Genomic DNA, 18,207 nt, shown 5'->3' on the forward strand with positions numbered 1-18,207 from the left:
GAAGGCAACTGTGACAGGGGGATTGGTGAGGGAGGCTGGGCTGGGCTGGGCTGGACTGGACTGGCCCCCAAGAGATGTAAGGAGCAGAAGAAGTATGGGGGGGGTGGGAAGGGGAGACATGCAGAGGAGGTGAGGGTCTTCGCCAGCTGCAGAGTGCAGGAGCAGGGCGGAGGCCGGCCGGTTTGGAAGAGCTCCGAAAGAAATCCAGGTGACCCTTCTGCTCTTAGGTCTGCTGAGCGCTCGCCGGGAAGGCTCCCAAGGGGTTAAACTGCCTCTTACATAACCAGACTGCTTGACTCTCCACAATTAAAACACTTGATTGCCGCTTCTTCCGTCACCACCCCTTTCAAGCCCTCCCTCGCAAACTACCACCACTCGCACCACCACTATCACTTAATGCTAACAGCATGCACTTACTGAAAAAAAAAAAAGAAGAAAAAGGCATTCCATGCATTTATTTACCGCCCAAACGATCAAGCTAGTAGCTCTTCTGAAGAGCTGTGCAGCGGACCACCGAATCACAGATCCCTCTCCCCCTTACCCAAATCCCCAAAGAAACACAAACACACACCACACAAACACACACACACACACACACTCTCTCTCTCGTTGTCCAAGAAAACTACTGCTGGAGAGCCCCGCGGTACAATTCACCAGCTCAGTCAATCGGGGTGGCGCCGGCCGGGCCTCGACGCCTTTGAAACTTAAAGATTTAAAGATGCAAAGACACAAAACGAGCCAGAGAAGAGGGAACGTTTCCTTCCTCACTGGCCCGTCCGAGAGCCTCTGCCACCCCAAAGCGCGTCCCCCTGCCACCCCCATCACCTCCACCCACAGAGCGGACCATCGCTTCCCCAATCAATTTAGCTAATGACTTTTTTTTTAATGATCAATCTCTATTTCTCTCCCCCCCCCCCGCCACCCCACCCAATTTGGGCGGTTGTAGTATACCTCCTCCCGGTGCTGATTTTTTATTTTTTTGATACTGCTCCATCACTAGTCACCGGGAGGGGTTGCTAAGGAAACGGCCGCCTGGCAACGGGCTCCGAGCCGCTGCTGCTACCGTGGCTGCTGCTGCCGCTGCTGCTGATGCTATTGCTGCCTCGGCTGCTGCTCGCCCTGCCTCCTCCTCCTCCTTCCCCGGCTCCTCCTCTCATTCTCCAGCGCTCTTCCCTCCTCGCTAGATGGTGTGCGAGCCACCCGAGAATTAGACACCGGCCGGACTCGGCCCAGAGCAACGGGGAGGAGGTGTCCTGTGGCCCAGAAAGGGGGTGGGAGGGGAAGGAGGAGAGGAGAAGGAGGAGGAGGGAAAAGGAGAAGAGGAGAGGAGGAGGAGGAGAAGGAGGAAAAAGTGGACTGGGAGGGAGGAGGAGAAGGGGGAAAAAAAAAGAAGAGGAGGAGGGAAAGAGAGAGGAGGAGAAGGGGAAAAGAAGAAGAGGAGGAGGGAAAGAGAGAGGAGGAGAAGGGGAAAAGAAGAGGAGGAGGAGGGAAAGAGAGAGAAGGAGGAGGAGGGAAAAGTCTGTGAGTGCCACTGCCGCCTGGTTGGAGGGGAGGACTGTCCAGCAGCTCCAGGGGGTGGGGGACGGAGAGAGCTGGAAGCTGCTGAGAGCAGGGAGCTGCCCGAGCAGGGATGGACGTGATGATGTTGGTGCAGGGCGCTTGTTGTTCGAACCAGTGGCTGGCAGCGGTGCTCCTCAGCCTCTGCTGCCTGCTGCCTTCCTGCCTCCCGGCTGGACAGAGTATGGACTTCCCCTGGCCGGCCGTGGACAACATGATGGTCAGAAAAGGGGACACGGCGGTGCTTAGGTAGGAAAACGAACGGGCTTCTCATACTTGTCGCTTTCGTAGCCTCTCCCCCTCGCCTTTAAACCCTCATGCTAATGATGATCATAATAATGATAATCGATGATGATATTGGTAGTGATCATCATTTTTTTTTTTCTTAAAAAAAAGCCAGACTGGTCTCCCGAGGCAGGCACCGACCGTGGTCGCTGCTGTTTTTTATTCCGGGGCAGTGGGGACCCTGGAGTCCCTTGCCCAAACGGTCAGGGCCGGACAGAGGCCAACTAGCCCCAGCCAGAGTCAGTCGCCAGGTCTGGGGAGCAGGGAGGGGGGGTCAGGGGAGGGACTACTTGGAAACTCAGTTGCCGAGGTCTCTCTTTTAATGCCACGGTTTACTCTGGGAGTGCCTCGCAAGTTTGGCAGGCTTGTTTTTCTGTTTCTGTTGCCTCAGCTACTTTCTAAAGCTACTGGCTCCTTCCCCTGTGCCCTTGCTTCTGCCCCCCGCCCCCTGTTTTCCTGGTCGGACCCAGTGATTCTCCTCTCTCTTCCTTAGTCTCTTGCTTCCTTCTCCCCCATCTTCCTCTCTCTCTCATTCTTCCCATTCTCCGATTTTTCCCCCTTTTTCTATTTTACTTTCTTTCATCCCTTCCCCTCTTTTTCCCCTTTTCTCTTTCTCATTCCCGCTCTTCCTCTGCCTCTCTCTCACTCTTGTTCTCGCTTTCCTTTCACACATACTCAACAATCTCTCACATACACTCTCCCAGGCACTCACACATTCTCTCTCCCCCCTCTCCTCTCCCCCTCTCCCCCTCCTGCTTCCTCTTCTGCACACTCCCTCCTCTTTCTCCCTCTCCCTCCTCTCTCTCTCCCTCTAGCTCCCCTCCCCTTCCCTCTCTCCCTCCTTCTCTCCTTCCCTCCCTCCCTCCTTCCCTTTTCCTCTAAACCCAATAGCTGAGGTGGCTTGTTACTGCTGAGCAGCTACAGCCAGGTTCCCCAAAGCCAAACTGCAGAGTGAGCTTCTGCAAACACTTCCCTTCCGTGAGAATGGAAATTGATGTTCAGTGCTGCTCAGATCTAAACAAGGCTAAACCTCTGCTCATCCTTACACTAACCTCTCCTCTGTTCCCTGCCTCAAATCTTCCCTAGCCGTCTCTGCCTCTCCCCACTGGTGAAGTAGTTGGCGTGTAAATGTTGACTGTACCAAATCTCAACATCGCAGTAAATGCAAGGTGAAATAGATTTGTATACACTCCTTGAGATGCTGTGCCTGGTTCATAATAAAAAATGCATTTGTAATTTAGTCCTGTGGGTGTGGTGTTTGACTTCTTCTGCCTTGGAAAATTATTGATAACCCTAATTTCTTTTGAAAATTATTACCCTGACTCCAAATGCTTACACCTCCTGTACGCTGTGATAATACACATCGACACCTTTGCCATAAGCCCAGTCTCTTATAGAAAGCATGCAAAATGCTTGGGTACTTATATGCAAAGAATACTTAGAAGTTGGAATTTATGAGATGCATTAAAAAAAAAAACTAGGATGCAGATGATCAGCATATCTACCCTTATCTAATAAGTTTGTTTTTGGAAGTTTGGTGATGGATAGTGAATCCAAAATGTGCTGCAAAGGCTGCAGATCCATATCTCAGGAGCTGCAGTTTCACTGTTCCCTACCAGGATATTGCTGATCTGTAATGGAGCATTAAAGATGATGCAGTGTTTTATACATATGTTCTGTTTAATAGAGTAGCTTGGTATTTTGTTTTCTAATGGACACCCCGAAAACACCCTTCTGTGATCTGCCATCAGGAGACTGCGTGTTTAGTGCAGTTATTACCTCCCTTAATGAAGCTTACATTCCATATGCTTACAATATTTTTCCAGTAAGCTTGGCTGGGGTAAAATGTGTTTACTTATAGTGCATTGCACCTAATCTGTTTGCTTTCCCAAGCCAGAGCCTTTTCAAAATATCTTGTTTGAGTGTTATCTCGGGGTGTAAACTTTTTACAGCAGTATTGTTCCTGGCTATTCTGCACAGCATTTTAATGATTTTCTTACCACTTAGGATTTTATCCGATTAGGAGGGAATCTTCTTCTGTCACGTTAAACTAGGAGTTTGATCTGCCTTGGTTTATGCCCCAAGCAGTTCAGCTATAGAGCATTCTATAAGCCTTTGGGGAGTAGACTTGGTTTTCTGGTTTTGAAGTAACTTTGCATTTTCACATTTCTTATTTTATAAACCTAGTTTTTTTTCCTGAAAACCTTGCATGCTTAAGTCAGTTTGCTTTAATCTATTGTGTTCACTTCGAGAAAGATCTGCTGCCTACAAGAGGCAATATAAACAGAACACGGTAAAACGCATCCAGTCTCTAAGCTGTTTGGCGGAGATTTTTTTTCCTCTCCAACGGGGTTATGTAGTTACACTTGGTGGGTTTTATTTGGAATGCTCAGTCTTGCATTTGATCCTGCTCCCTATGCCAGAGAAAGAAAATGATAATTATAGGGGGGAAAAAAGTCCCCCCACCCCAACCCCCAGTACTCCTGACCCTGTTTGGAAAAGTAATGGATGAACTGTAGGTTTTAGTTCATGATAGAATTGAATCCAGCCATGCATCATGTAGTAGATGCTGAAAAAGAAACTCACATTTCAGTGTGACTTAGACCAGGAAGGCAGATAGCAATTTAATAAATTGCATTAAATGTGTGAGGCCTAAAACGGTGAATTTTCTCTTCTGCCCTGGCAGCTGGTTGGTTTCGTGGCTACGACAAAAGTTTTAAGGTCAAATAATCACTCTTGTTCTCTAAGTGACAGACGGTCTGTTTTGGGAAGAGAATAGCAGTATTAAGCCTAGCTAGCCCATACATCACTCTTTAACAAGACACATCATGCCAATCGAAAAGTCCTTTTAGAATAATGTATGGAATCTACCTACTTCATTTGTCTTACTGGGAAACTACCATCTTTTCCCTTTAATGACCTAGAAAGCTTTTAAAGAAATTCCCTTTTCTTTTTTAGCATCTTGAGTATATCCTCCGTAGATCCAGTTCAGTTTATTTCCCTCACGGTAATGAAGTAACGTATTACATTTAAAAGATTCCACTGCTAAAAAGAAGATAAAGAAGCCTGCCTTGGTAGGATGTACTGAAAATATCTGGAGCTGTTTCGTGAAATCGCAACTCTTTGCTGTGCCTTTTGCTATTTTCTCCTAAAGAGATCATGAACATAATGCCAACATGCGGATGTAGGTAGAAACACATTCACATGCAAGTCCGTTCAGTTCAATTAAAAGATGTTTTGAACAATTGGACGTATAAAAATGTTTCCATTATTTTATTAGTGCCAGATGTGGAACAGTAGTCTGTTGAAGCTGCAAATCCCATTAGGCTCAATGAAGCCCTTAATTTGTGTTTTCAGTCATTGACTTAAGCTCAGAGTGCCCAGTGCACTTCTCTCAAAGGTAAGTGTTGATAACCCCCCTACTGAAGTCCTCAAGCAAGGAAAGACACCCAGTTGAGGTCAAGGAAGTTCACCTGCCTGAGTGTTAAGACAAACAGGTATATTGTTTGTGAAATGATTCTCCCAGGAGCTGACCAGTGATCTGAAGCTTGGACTTAGGCCCCAGGCAGTTTCATTCACACTCTCATCTAACTCCCTTTTGAAGTGGAGAGTTTCTCTTCTCATAAGTGGGAGAGGCTATGAACCTGCCTCTAAGACACCTGAGTCAGCACTTTACTGTGAGAAAAGTCAGGTGATCCTTATTTGCATAATTTACAGGTGTCTTGATTGTTTAAGGATTGTAAACCTTAAAAAATAGCTGGGATGGCAGCTCCCAACTTTATACGCGGTCCCCTCCCCTTTTGTCTTTAAGCACTGCTCAGTTAAAATGATTTTTACCTGTCATTTTTTTTCAACACTGAGAGTCCTCGATATTTCAAATTCAAGTCAATGTCATGAAATGCAGAATTTGGGGATGGAATTCCACAATCAAGCAGATCACATTTTTATTATTTCACTGACTGCTGGGTAATGTTATTAACAAACAATTTAGTCTTAATTGAGCAGCATAAGATGATTTAGTGCATTTTTCCATTGCTAATGTTTGTTATTCTTCAGAAATGGATCTAATTTCTGGCTTGGGGTGGGGGAGGTAGAAGGAAGTTGTGTTTGTTTCAAGTATTGCCATCGGTGAATGACTGGTAAAATCAGATCTTAGAAGTTAATCAAATATCCAGAAATATATATCTTGCTCTGATTTTATTTGTCTAGGTTTTATGAAAAAAAGAAAACTATCCAAAAGCATTTGAAACAAAAGCAATGTGCACATAAATGTAAATAGTATGACATACACATTGCCATACATGAAAGCAGAGTTAATAATAATTATATTAATAATAATAATGGTATTTAAGTGCATACTATGTGCCAAGCACTGTTCTAAGCACTGGGGGAGATGCAGGGTAATCAGGTTGTCCCACGTGAGGCTCACAGTTAATCCCCATTTTACAGATGAGGTAACTGAGGCACAGAAAAGTTAAGTGACTTGCCCATAGTCACACAGCTGACAAGTGTTTGCCATTGTTCTCGTCTGTCCATCTCCCCCGATTAGACTGTAAGCCCGTCAAACGGCAGGGACTGTCTCTATCTGTTGCCGACTTGTTCATCCCAAACGCTTAGTACAGTGCTCTGCACATAGTAAGTGCTCAATAAATACTATTGAATTGAATGAAGTGGCAGAGACTGGATTCGAACTCATGACCTCTGACTCCCAAGCCTGTGCTCTTTCCAGTGAGCCACACTGCTTCTCTAGTTGTCAAACCACTTATCCATAAGAAACAGAAGAAGTGCATATTTAACCACCGATGTCATTTTAACTTCATTTGCACAGAAAGGAAATCTAGAGGTTTGTTCACCACATCTGGGAAAGAGAGGGAGCAGTCAGACCTTGGATGAAGAAACCAATGAAAGCCATTTATCATAAAAGCAGTTTATGATAACCTGGAAGCTTCCTTGGTTAAGTTGAAACCAGATTTATGTGGACCTGAGGGAGAGGGTCAAATTATCAGCCTCAAATTTGAGAGTCTCATGCATGTATTTTTCACTGTCTTGAACTTCTTGAACAAGATTCCCACGAGGCTGAGTTTTAACATGTCTGTCTTTCAACCCTTTGGGATGATTTTCAGTTTTGTTTTGTTTTTGTTTTTTTTTCATCTATGCTCCTGGTAACTCATAGCATTCAGTTCTGGACTTCTGTGTGAAGGAAATTAAGGTTCTTTTCTTGGGCTGGACTAAACATTGTTTTTCTTTAGAAAGAAAAGGAACAGAATGCAGCTAGTCATCTAATGCCATAGAAAAAGACAGAATACAATTTGTATGGCAGATCATACTGTGATATCAGGTGGAAGTTGACTTTTGCTCATGTTCAGTGGATAACCAACTGGCAAACTCATGTTGTCCAGTTCTATATGTGGAATTCCCACTGGGGTAAGGGAAGTCAACACAAAGATTGATGGCAGGATATGACAATGTTTATTATTTGGGGCCCTCTTTGTCTGACATATTTCAATTTTAGATCAGACTGTGTGCATCAATATAGCATTCCCACTGGTAAACATTCGCCCAGCTGTTGACTCCCTTCACAATCTTTCACATTTTATTCACTTCTCGTTTTAGAGTTGCAATACCTCCAAATTTAGAATTTGGGGGCATTTTGAAAGATATTTGATTGGAACTCATCAAACGGTCATTTTAGATGAGGAAGAGGAGAATTTTGAAAAAGCAGAAAGGTTTAGGAGTTGCATGCTGTGGATTCTTTACAATATTTTATTGTTTTTCATGTTATATCTGTAATCAATTTTTAAATGAAATATTCACTTTTTAATGGAAAACACAAATGTCCTTATATTTAATACATTCGTTAATAATATGTGAAAGTTTAAATAGTCATTAGGGAAAATAGTCACATCCTGAACCCAGTAAATGATCAGATTAACCCATCTGATATTAACAATAATGATAATAGTGGAAGTTGTTGGGCACTTATTATGTGTCATGCCCTGTGTCAAATTCTGGGGATAGATTTAAGATGCTAAGACCAAACACAGTCTCTGTCCCACATAGTCTTCACAGTCCAAGTTGGAGGAAGAAAAATATTAGGCCCTATTTGATAGATGAGGAAACTGAAGCACAGAGAAGTTAAGTAGGCAGTTGGCAGAGTTGGGATTAGAACCCAGTTTTCTCCCGACTTCCAGTCCTCTGATCTTTCTTCCCGGCCTGTTTTGAAAAATAATTCTTGCTTGTTTATTGTTTATATTTTTTCTTGGAAGGCATTCACTAGATGCATTTTATTAGTAGCACTTTAAAAGTGATTCTGAAATCACAAAACAGTATGCAATTCCTTGTGATGGTTGGGTGACAGTGTGGTCTAGTGGTCTTCTAGACTGTGAGCCCGTTATTGCATAGGGATTGCATAGGGATTGTCTCTATTTGTTGCTGAACTGTACTTTCCAAGCAATTAGTACAGTGTTCTGCACACAGTAAGCACTCAATAAATGTGATTGAATGAATGAATGATAGAGCCCAGGCCTGGGAATCAGAAGGACCTGGGTTCTTATCCTGGCTCCTCCACTTGTATGCTTTGTGACCTTGGGCAAGCAACCTCACTTCTCTGTGTCTCCATAACCTCATCTGTAAAATGGGGATAAAGACTGTGAGCCCATGTGAGACAAGAACTGTGTCTAACCCGATTTGCTTGAGTTTGCCTCAGTGCTTAGTACATTGTCTGGCATATAGCATTTAGCAAACACTGTTATTATTATGATTAGTATTATTAGTATTATTATCACTGTGCCATCACCCTTCCTTACCTGGTAGCGAAGGCTAGAGAAGCCTTTTTTCCTGGAGTCCCTCTTGAGGCACGACTCTTGAAACCCACTCACTTGGCAATGCTGGTGTTCCCTGTAGATGAATTGGCTATGAGGAGATCACAGGCCTGGGAGTCAGAAGGACCTGAGTTCTAATCCTGGTTCCACCACATCTGCTGTGTGACTTTGGGCAAGCCACTTAACTTTTCCCTGACTCAATTACCTCATCCGTAAAATGGGGATGAGTGTGAGCCCCACGTGGCACAGGGACTCTGTCCGACCTGATTAACTCATATCTACCCCAGTGCTTAGGAAGGAGCTTGGCACTTAGTAAGTGCTTAACAAGTATCATAGTTATTATTATTATGTGTCTGAGGGGGAGTACCCCAATTGTCAAAACAAACAGAACTGATAGGACAGTTGCCCAGTTTCAAGCTCCAAGGAGACAATTCGGTCTTTCAGTTCCCCCCGATGCCTTGAGCAGGATAAAGGGCTGCCTCATGACTGTGTTGGGGTACTAGAAATGCAGGAATCCTCTTGTTGGCAGAGATCACGGGCTGGACTTCATTGGTGGTACTCATCTAGATCTCTGCTGTAATGGCAGCTTTCCCCAGATCTGCATTGTCCCTGCGTCTGTAAGCCTGAGAATCTATTTTCCTGGGACAGTCCTACCCTCTTGGTTCTATTTATTCATTTATTTTGTTTTTCCTTACTTTTTCCTATACCAATTATTTGCAGGTGCACATACATAATGGAAAGCTGCCTGTCTACCCCTTTAGATTACAAGCTCCTTGAGAATAGTAATAATAATAATAATTGGGGTATTTGTTAAGCACTTACTATGCACCAAGCACTGTTCTAAGTGCTGGGACAGATACAAGATAATCTGGTTGGACACAGTCCATGTCCTTCATGCGGCTCGCAATCTTGATACCCATTTCACAGATGAGGTAACAGGCCCGGAGAAGTTGCGTGACTTGCCCAAGGTCACACAGCAGACGAGTAGTGGAGCCGGGATTAGAAGCCCCGACCTCCTTGTCTTTCACTTTTATTGTATTCTCTCAAGCTCCTAGTAGAGAGATCTGAGCACAGCAGGCCCTTATTCAATATGCTAAATGGCTGAAGGATGCATTTCCCCTTTCAGCATCATTCCCCTCTTCTGCCATTTCACCTGTTCTCTCTACCCATATCCTTTCTAGGTGTCTGCCGATACGGCCTCTGGTTTCCCCAGGGTGACCTCTCTCCACCATCAGTAAAACCTGCTATCCCTCTTCTCCGTTGCAATTCTCCAGGGCCGGTGACACCTTGGCCTTTTTGGGTTAGCAAGCTGATGGGGTGACCCTGGCTTTCTTACCCCGAGGCTTCAGTTTGGGAGTAGGAGTATGGAAATTGCGTCTATCTGGAGCACCTAGATATTGTCTCTCAGTTTAAACACTGGGTGGCAGCAACCTTCCCCAAAGCCAGAATCCCCTGGACACATTCATTTTCATTGAGACACAATGCTGGTTTGCATTGGCATTCCACTGGCATTCCATACCATGCTAAGACACAATCCTCTTTCATTTAAAGAGAGAGTCATAATCTTTAACAACAAATTTGCCTTCGGCCTAATCTCCTTCTCATTGATTATCAACATGTGCTTACGTGTCCTTTCAGATTAACAATCTGTGACAAGCACTCCCACCACTAAACCTTTTTAATTGTCAAGAGTTTGTGCGTTGGAAAGGAGAGTCGCACTCAACAATGATCTCTAAGCTAGATCCAGGCACCTGGAGGTCAGTGATCAGGATAAACTGCGTGTTTCTTACTATGAATCTTTTTGCTGGCCCAATGCAGATATGAACTGCTCTGGGGAATGTTGGTTTGCTGCTCCTGACTCCCTGGATGATGTGGTACAGGGTATGGAGACTAATATTTTCCCACCCTCCTTTTTGACTCTCTTCAAGTGTCACTTCAGTATTGGACCGCAGTAACAGGTGCTAAGTGATGATGAGGACAGTCCTCACTCAGTTCGGTGTCGGTGTTGCCTGTAGCACAATCAATCTCCAAATCTTTTCTATTCAACTTCACCCCATGGCTAAAATCTGCCCTTACCTCTTGATAAAAACTGCTTCCATGCTAATCCAAGCCTTTATCTTAGTCTGCCTTGATTACGGTATTCATTCATTCATTCCATCATATGTATTGAGCGCTTACTGTGTGCAGAGCACTGTAGTAAATGCTTGGAAAGTACAATTCAGAAATAAAGAAAGATAATCCCTGCCCTCACTGGGTTTACAGTCTAGAAGGGGGGAGACAAACATCAAAACAAGTAAACTGGCATCAGTATAAATAAATAGAATTAGAGATATATGGACATCAAAACAAGGAAACAGGCACCAGTATAAATAAATAGAATTCTAGATATATACATACGTACATAAATGCTGTGGGACGGAGGGGGGAGAGCAAAGGGAGTGAGTCGAGGTGACACGGAAGGGAGGGGGAGCTGAAGAAAAGGGGGGCTAAGTCTGGGAAAACCTCTTGGAGAAGGTGAGCCTTCAGGAGGGCTTTGAAGAGGCAAAGAGTGATTGTTTACTGTATTAGCCTCCTTGGTTATTTCCCTGCCTCCTGTCTCTCCCCACTCCAGTGCACACTTCACTCTGCTGCCCAGATCATTTTTCTACAAAATTTTCTACTTAATCATTGAGTCCACATTTCCCCATTCTTCAAGAGCCGCCAGCGGTGGCTCATTCAACTCTGCATCAAACAGACACTCCTTACCATCAGTTTTAAAGCACGAAATCACCTTTCTCCCTCCTACTTGCATTCATTCAATTCATTCAACCGTATTTATTGAGCATTTACCATGTGCAGAGCACTGTACTAAGCACTTGGAAAGTACAATTTGGCAACAGATAGAGACAGTGCCTACCCAGCAATGGGCTCACAGTCTAGAAGACAACAAAAGAAAACAAGTAGACAGGCATCAATACCATCAAATTAGATAACACCATCAAAATACTTCACTTCATTGCTCTCTTAGTACAACCTAGCCCGCACGCTTAGCTCCTCTAATGCCAAGCTGTACCTCTCTCTCATCTAGCTCATCACCGACCTCTTGCCCATGTCCTCCCTCTGGCCTGGAACACTCTCCCTTTACATATCAGACAAACAATTACTCTCCCCACCCTCAAAGCCTTATGGAAGGTAAAATCTCCTCCAAGAGGCCTTCCCCGACTATGCCTTTATTTCCTGTTTTCCCACTCCCTTCTGGTTCCAACTCATTTGCTCCCTTTATTCACCTCTCCCTCAGCCCCATAACACAGATGTACATATCTGAAATTGATTTATTTATATTGATGCCTATCTCACCCTCAAAATTGTAAGCTCATTGTGGGCAGAGGATGTGTCCTCCAACTATGTTGAACTGTAGTTTCCCTAGTGCTTAGAGCACTGCTCAGCGTACAGTAAGCAATCAATAAATATCATTTATTAATCGATAGCACAGAACTGGTCTGGTGTGGGGTTGAGATAAGAGCACTGAAAAGCCTGGGTGGCCCAGTGAAGGATGACTCATAGAAACAGGACCTAGATGCACCTATTTGGTTGTCTAGTTATTCAGTCGTATTTACTGAGCACTAGCTGTGTGCGGAACATTGTACTAAGTGAGTACAAAAGAACAATTAACAGACACATTCCTCGCCCACAGCTAGTTGTGTGTAGAACAACTGAGTGTTATTGTTGTTATTGTTCATTGGGTTTTTTTTGCCTTTGCTTTGATTTTCAGAAAAGACTAAAAAAGAGACCCCAACTCCTCTCTCTCAACCCCCAGATCTCACCACGCCCCTCTGGTTATCATATTCAGTGAAGGCTTAGCAAATGGATGTCAGCACTTTGAGGACAGGGATTATGTCTACCAACTCTCTTGTGCACTTTCCCAAGCACTCAGTATAGTGTCATGTACATAGTAAACACTCAATAAATACCATAGATTATCCGGCTGGCTCTCGTAATATCCCTGCTAGACTACTGTGTCAGCCTTCTCTCTGATCTACCTTCCTCCTCTCTCGCCCCGCTCCAGTCTATTCTTCACTCCGCTACCCGGCTCATCTTCCTGCAGAAACGATCTGGGCATGTCACTCCCCTTCTTAAACACCTCCAGTCGTTGCCTATCAACCTCTGCTCCAAACAAAAACTCCTCACTCTAGGCTTCAAGGCTCTCCATCAACTTGCCCCTTCCTACCTCTCCTCCCTTCTCTCTTTCTACCGCCCACCCCGCACGCTCCGCTCCTCTGCCGCCCACCTCCTCACCATCCCCCGTTCTCGCCTATCCCGCCGTCGATCCCGGGTCCACGTCCTCCCGCGGTCCTGGAACGCCCTCCCTCCTCACCTCTGACAATCTAATTCTCTTCCCTTCTTCAAATCCCTACTTAAAGCTTGCCTCCTCCAAGATGCCTTCCCAGAATGAGCTCCCCCCATTTTTCCCTCTGCTCCCTCTACCCCCCCCTCACCTCTCCGCAGCTAAACCCTCTTCTCCCCCCTTTCCCTTCCCTCCTCCCCCTCTCCCGTCCCACCCCCTCAGCACTGTACTCATCCGCTCAAATGTATATATCTTCATCACCCTATTTATTTTGTTTAATGAGATGTACATCACCCTGATTCTATTTATTTGCCATTGTTTTCATGAGATGTTCTTCCCCTTGACTCTATTTATTGCCATTGTTCTTGTCCGCCTGTCTCCCCCGATTAGACTGTAAGCCCATCAAAGGGCAGGGACTGTCTCTATCTGTTAGCGATTTGTACATTTCAAGTGCTTAGTACAGTGCTCTGCACATAGCAAGCGCTCAATAAATACTATTGAATGAATGAATGAATGAAAAGGATATTGTGGTGTCCACTGGGAATGTCACTCCCCTTCTTAAACAACTCCAGTGGTTGCCTATCAACCTCCGCTCCAAACAAAAACTCCTCACTCTAGGCTTCAAGGCTCTCCATCAACTTGCCCCTTCCTACCTCTCCTCCCTTCTCTCTTTCTACCACCCACCCCACACGCTCCGCTCCTCTGCCGCCCACCTCCTCACCGTCCCTCGGTCTCGCCTATCCCACCGTCGACCCCTGGGTCACGTCCTCCCGCGGTCCTGGAACGCCCTCCCTCCTCACCTCCGCCAAACTGATTCTCTTTCCCTCTTCAAAACCTTACTTAAAAATCACCTCCTCCAAGAGGCCTTCCCAGACTGAGCTCCTCTTCCCCCTCTACTCCCTCTGCCATCCCCCCTTTACCTCTCCGCAGCTAAAGCCTCATTTTCCCCTTTTCCCTCTGCTCCTCCACCTCTCCCTTCCCATCCCCACAGCACTGTACTCGTCCGCTCAACTGTATATATTTTCGTTACCCTATTTATTTTGTTAATGAATTGTACATCGCCTCGATTCTATTTAGTTGCCATTGTTTTTACGAGATGTTCTTCCCCTTGACGCTGTTTAGTGCCATTGTTCTTGTCTGTCCGTCTCCCCCGATTAGACTGTAAGCCCGTCAAACGGCAGGGACTGTCTCTATCTGTTGCCGACTTGTTCATCCCAAGCGCTTAGTACAGTGCTCTGCACATAGTAAGCGCTCAATAAATACTATTGAATGAATGAATGAAGTTCCAGATATATTCGTTTTTGGGTCTACGTTGATCTGGAGACTAATATCAATTGCCTCTTGCAGTGTTAGGACACTTCAGGGTTCCAATATAATTTTAAATGTGAGATGGGACAGTAGGCTATGTCAATCAATTAATCAATCATATTTATCAAGTGTTTGCTGGGTACAGAACATGGTACTAAGCACTTGAGAGAGAACTTGGGAGAAGGAGAGTGGCTTAGTGGGAAGAACTTGGTCTTGGGAGTCAGAGGATGTGATAATAATGATGGCATTTGTTAAGTGCTTATTATGTGCCAAGCACTGTTCTAAGTGCTGGAGTGGGTTCTAATTCCGGCTTCGCCACTTGTCTACTGTGTGACCTTGGGCAAGACACTTAACTTCTCTATGCTTCAGTTACCTCATCTGTAAAATGGGGATTAAAACTGTGAGCCCCACATGGGACAACCTGATTACCCTGTATCTACTCTAGTGCTTAGAACAGTGCTTGGCTCATAGTAAGCGCTTAACAAGTACTATATTTATAATTATTGTTACGACACGACAAAGTTGGTAGACACTTTTCCTGCCCACAGCGAGCTAATATACTGTTGGATAATTCCTTCTAAGGGCCTTTCTATTTCCCAGAGGCCAGAGGGACTGGCAGAACGTCGTATAAAGAGCATTCTACCCATACAGATTCACCAGAGGAAATTTTGCCACCACTGTTCCAGAGAATAAAGGAGCCAGCAAGTGGCCTGTGGAAACACCATCGTTCTTGACAAGAAGGCACCAGCAGTTTCTGTGGTACTTTTATGAAACTGTGTCATCACTGCTGCTTCTGGTAGGTAAAAATCACATCAGTTCTGCTCTCCCCATTTGGCTTATTCAGCGAAGATCTGGATGACATGAACATAGTTTGCAACGAATTCATTGTTTTATATTTGAGTAGTTTCCCTCTCCTTAGGAAAAAAAAAAATCAGAGATTTTTGTTGGGCTGGAGCTTGTGACATTTTAGGACAACTTAATTTTGAAGTAAAATCTGCTTGAAACTCTTCTCCCAAAAGAAATGGGTATCACCTTCAGGACTATATGGACATGACCATCACTCAATCACCTATCTAACAATTGGGAATTCTTGAATTCCATCATTCTGATCAAAACTTTGGTGCAGAGTGGCATTAATAAATCCTATTTCTTGAACACTACTGTATGCCAAGCACTGAACTAAGCACTTGGGAGAGTACAATACAGCAGAGTTAGTAGACAAGTTCCCTGCCCACGAGGTTATCATCTAGAGGGGGAGTTTATGGGGCGTTTTGTAAATTACTATTATTATTTTTATTAAATGCTTACTATGTGCCAAACAACATGGCTTAGCGGAAAGAGCATGGGCTTGGGAGTCAGAGGACGAGGGTTCTAATCCTGGCTTTACCACTTGTTTGCTGTTTGACCTTGGCCAAGGCATCTAATTGCTTTATGCCTCTTACCTCATCTGTAAAATGGGGATTAAGATTGTGAGCCTTACATGGGACTACCTGATTACCTTGTAATAATAATAATAATAATAATGTTGGTATTTGTTAAGCGCTTACTATGTGCAGAGCACTGTTCTAAGTGCTGGGAGAGATACAGAGTCATCAGGTTGTCCCACGGGAGGCTCACAGTCTTCACTCCCATTTTACAGACGAGGTAACTGAGGCACAGAGAAGTGAAGTGATTTGCCCACAGTCACACAGCTGACAAGTGGCAGAGCTGGGATTCGAACCCCTGAACTCTGACTTAGAACAGTGCTTGGAACATAGTAAGTGCTAAACAAATACCATAATTGTTATTATTATTATTACACAGTTATCAGATTGAAAACAGTCCCTGTCCCTCATGGGACTCACAGTCTAGGTGGGAGGAGATATGATTTAATGCCCATTTTACAGATGAGGAAATGGAGGCACAGACAAATGAAGTGACTTGCCCAAGGTCACATGACAGAAAAGTGGCAGAGCTGGGATTAACACTCAGGTCCTCTGTCTCCCAGACAGACGCTCTTTTCACTAGTCTACACTCTCTATTTGACCCGTATTGACACCCATGCCCATCAATGTCGCCAGTTGTTCCAGACATTTTATTCCCTCCTCATGCTCCCTGTCCCCCTGCCTCCCCCATCTCTTGCCTCCAGTGACCAGGCCTCTTACTTTATTAAGAAAATTGACACTATCAGGCCTGAGTTCCCTAAAATTGACCCTGGCCCTCCCCCTTCTAGCCCCCTCTCCAACTCTGCCATCCTTCCCAGCAGTATCTCTGTAGGAGATTTCCTGTCTCCTCTCAAAAGCCACCCCCTCCACCTGTGCATCCAACCCCATTCCTTTGCACTGTATCAAAATTCTTGTCCCCTCCCTTCTTCCCTTCCTAACAGCCATCTTCAACTGTTTGGTCTTCAATGGCTTCTACCCCTCTCCTTTCAAATATGCCTATGTCTCCCCTATCATAAGAAAAAAACACAAACTCACACTTGACCCCAATAACTTCTCTCCAGTTATTGCCCCATCTTCTAAACATTCCGCTCTAAACTCCTTCAGTGAATCGTCTACACCCACTGTCTCAAATTCCTTTTCTCCAATCTGGCTTCCAGTTCCTTCACTCTACAGAAATCGCCCTCTCAAAGGGCACAATTCATCTCCTCCTTGCCAAATCCAATGGACTCTATTCCATCCCAATTCTCGACCTTTCAGCTTCTTTGGACACTGTGGACCACCCCCTACTCCTGGAAATGTTATTCAGCTTTGGCTTCATTGACTCTGTTGTCTCCTGGTTCTCCTCTTATCTCTCTGACTGTTCATTCTCAGTCTCCTTTGCAGGGTCCTCCTCTGATTTCTACCCCCTAATTATGGGGGTTCCTCAAGGTTAAGTTTTGGGTCTCCTTCTATTTTCCATATACACCACTCCCTTGGAGAACTCATTTGGTCCCATGGTTTCAACTACCAGCTCTATGTAGATGATACCCAAATCTACATCTCCAGCCTTGATCTCTCTCCCTCTCTCCAGTCTCACATCTTCTCCTGTCTTCAAGACATCTCTACTTGGATGTACTTCCATCACCTCAAACTTAAGATGTCCAAAACAGAACTCCCTATCTTCCCACCAAAGCCTTGTTCTCTTCCCTGTTTTTTCCATCACTGTAGATAGAGACACAGCGTGGCTCAGTGGAAAGTGCACAAGCTTGGGAGTCAGAGGTCATGGGTTCAAATACCAGATCAGCCGCTTGTCAGCTGTGTGACTTTGGGCAAGTCACTTCACTTCTCTGTGCCTCAGTTACCTCATCTGTAAAATGGGGATTAAAACTGTGAGTCCCATGTGGGACAACCTGATCACCTTGTGTCCTCCCCAGTGCTTTGCACATAGTAAGCACCATCATTATAATTATTATTATTATGGCACCACTACCCTTCCTGTCTCACAAGCCCTTAACCTTGATGTTATCCTTAACTCTTCTCTTTCATTCAAACCATATATTCAGTCCATCACTAACTCCTGTCAGTCCCAACTTCACAACATTGCTAAAATCCACCCTTTTCTCTCCGTCCTAACTGCTTCTACATTAATACCATCACTCATGCTATCCCGCCTGGATTATTGGATCAGCCTCCTTGCTAACCTCTCAGCTTCCTGCCTCTCCCCATTCCAGTCCATACTTTACTCTGCTGCCCAGATCATTTTTGCACAAAAATGTTCAGGCCATTTCACCCCACTCCTCAAAAAACTCCAGTGGTTACCCATCCACCTCCGCATCAAGCAAAAACTCCTCACTATTGGCTTTAAAGCAGTCCATCACCTTGCCCCCTCCTACCTCAACTCACTACTCTCCTATTACAACCCAGCCCACACACTTTACTCCACTAATGCTAACCTTCTCACTGTGCCTCGATCTCACCGATCTTGCCTCCAATCCCTCATCCACATCCT

The 18,207-nt window shown here is 44.9% G+C and overlaps 1 protein-coding gene across 1 annotated transcript in view; it reads left to right on the forward strand.

Annotated features, from left to right (window-relative positions):
- The first annotated feature begins 1,459 nt into the window (after positions 1–1,459).
- NEGR1 (neuronal growth regulator 1) overlaps positions 1,460–18,207 on the forward strand; it is a 1,090,779-nt gene continuing 1,074,031 nt past the window's right edge. The window contains exon 1 of the mRNA XM_029064044.2: positions 1,460–1,806. Within this exon, the coding sequence (XP_028919877.1) occupies positions 1,631–1,806 (176 nt within the window). The 5' untranslated portion in view covers positions 1,460–1,630. The remainder of the gene's footprint in view (positions 1,807–18,207) is intronic.

The sequence above is a fragment of the Ornithorhynchus anatinus genome, chromosome 4 (assembly GCF_004115215.2).
Source record: "Ornithorhynchus anatinus isolate Pmale09 chromosome 4, mOrnAna1.pri.v4, whole genome shotgun sequence".
In the NCBI taxonomy this organism is placed as follows: Eukaryota; Metazoa; Chordata; class Mammalia; order Monotremata; family Ornithorhynchidae; genus Ornithorhynchus; species Ornithorhynchus anatinus.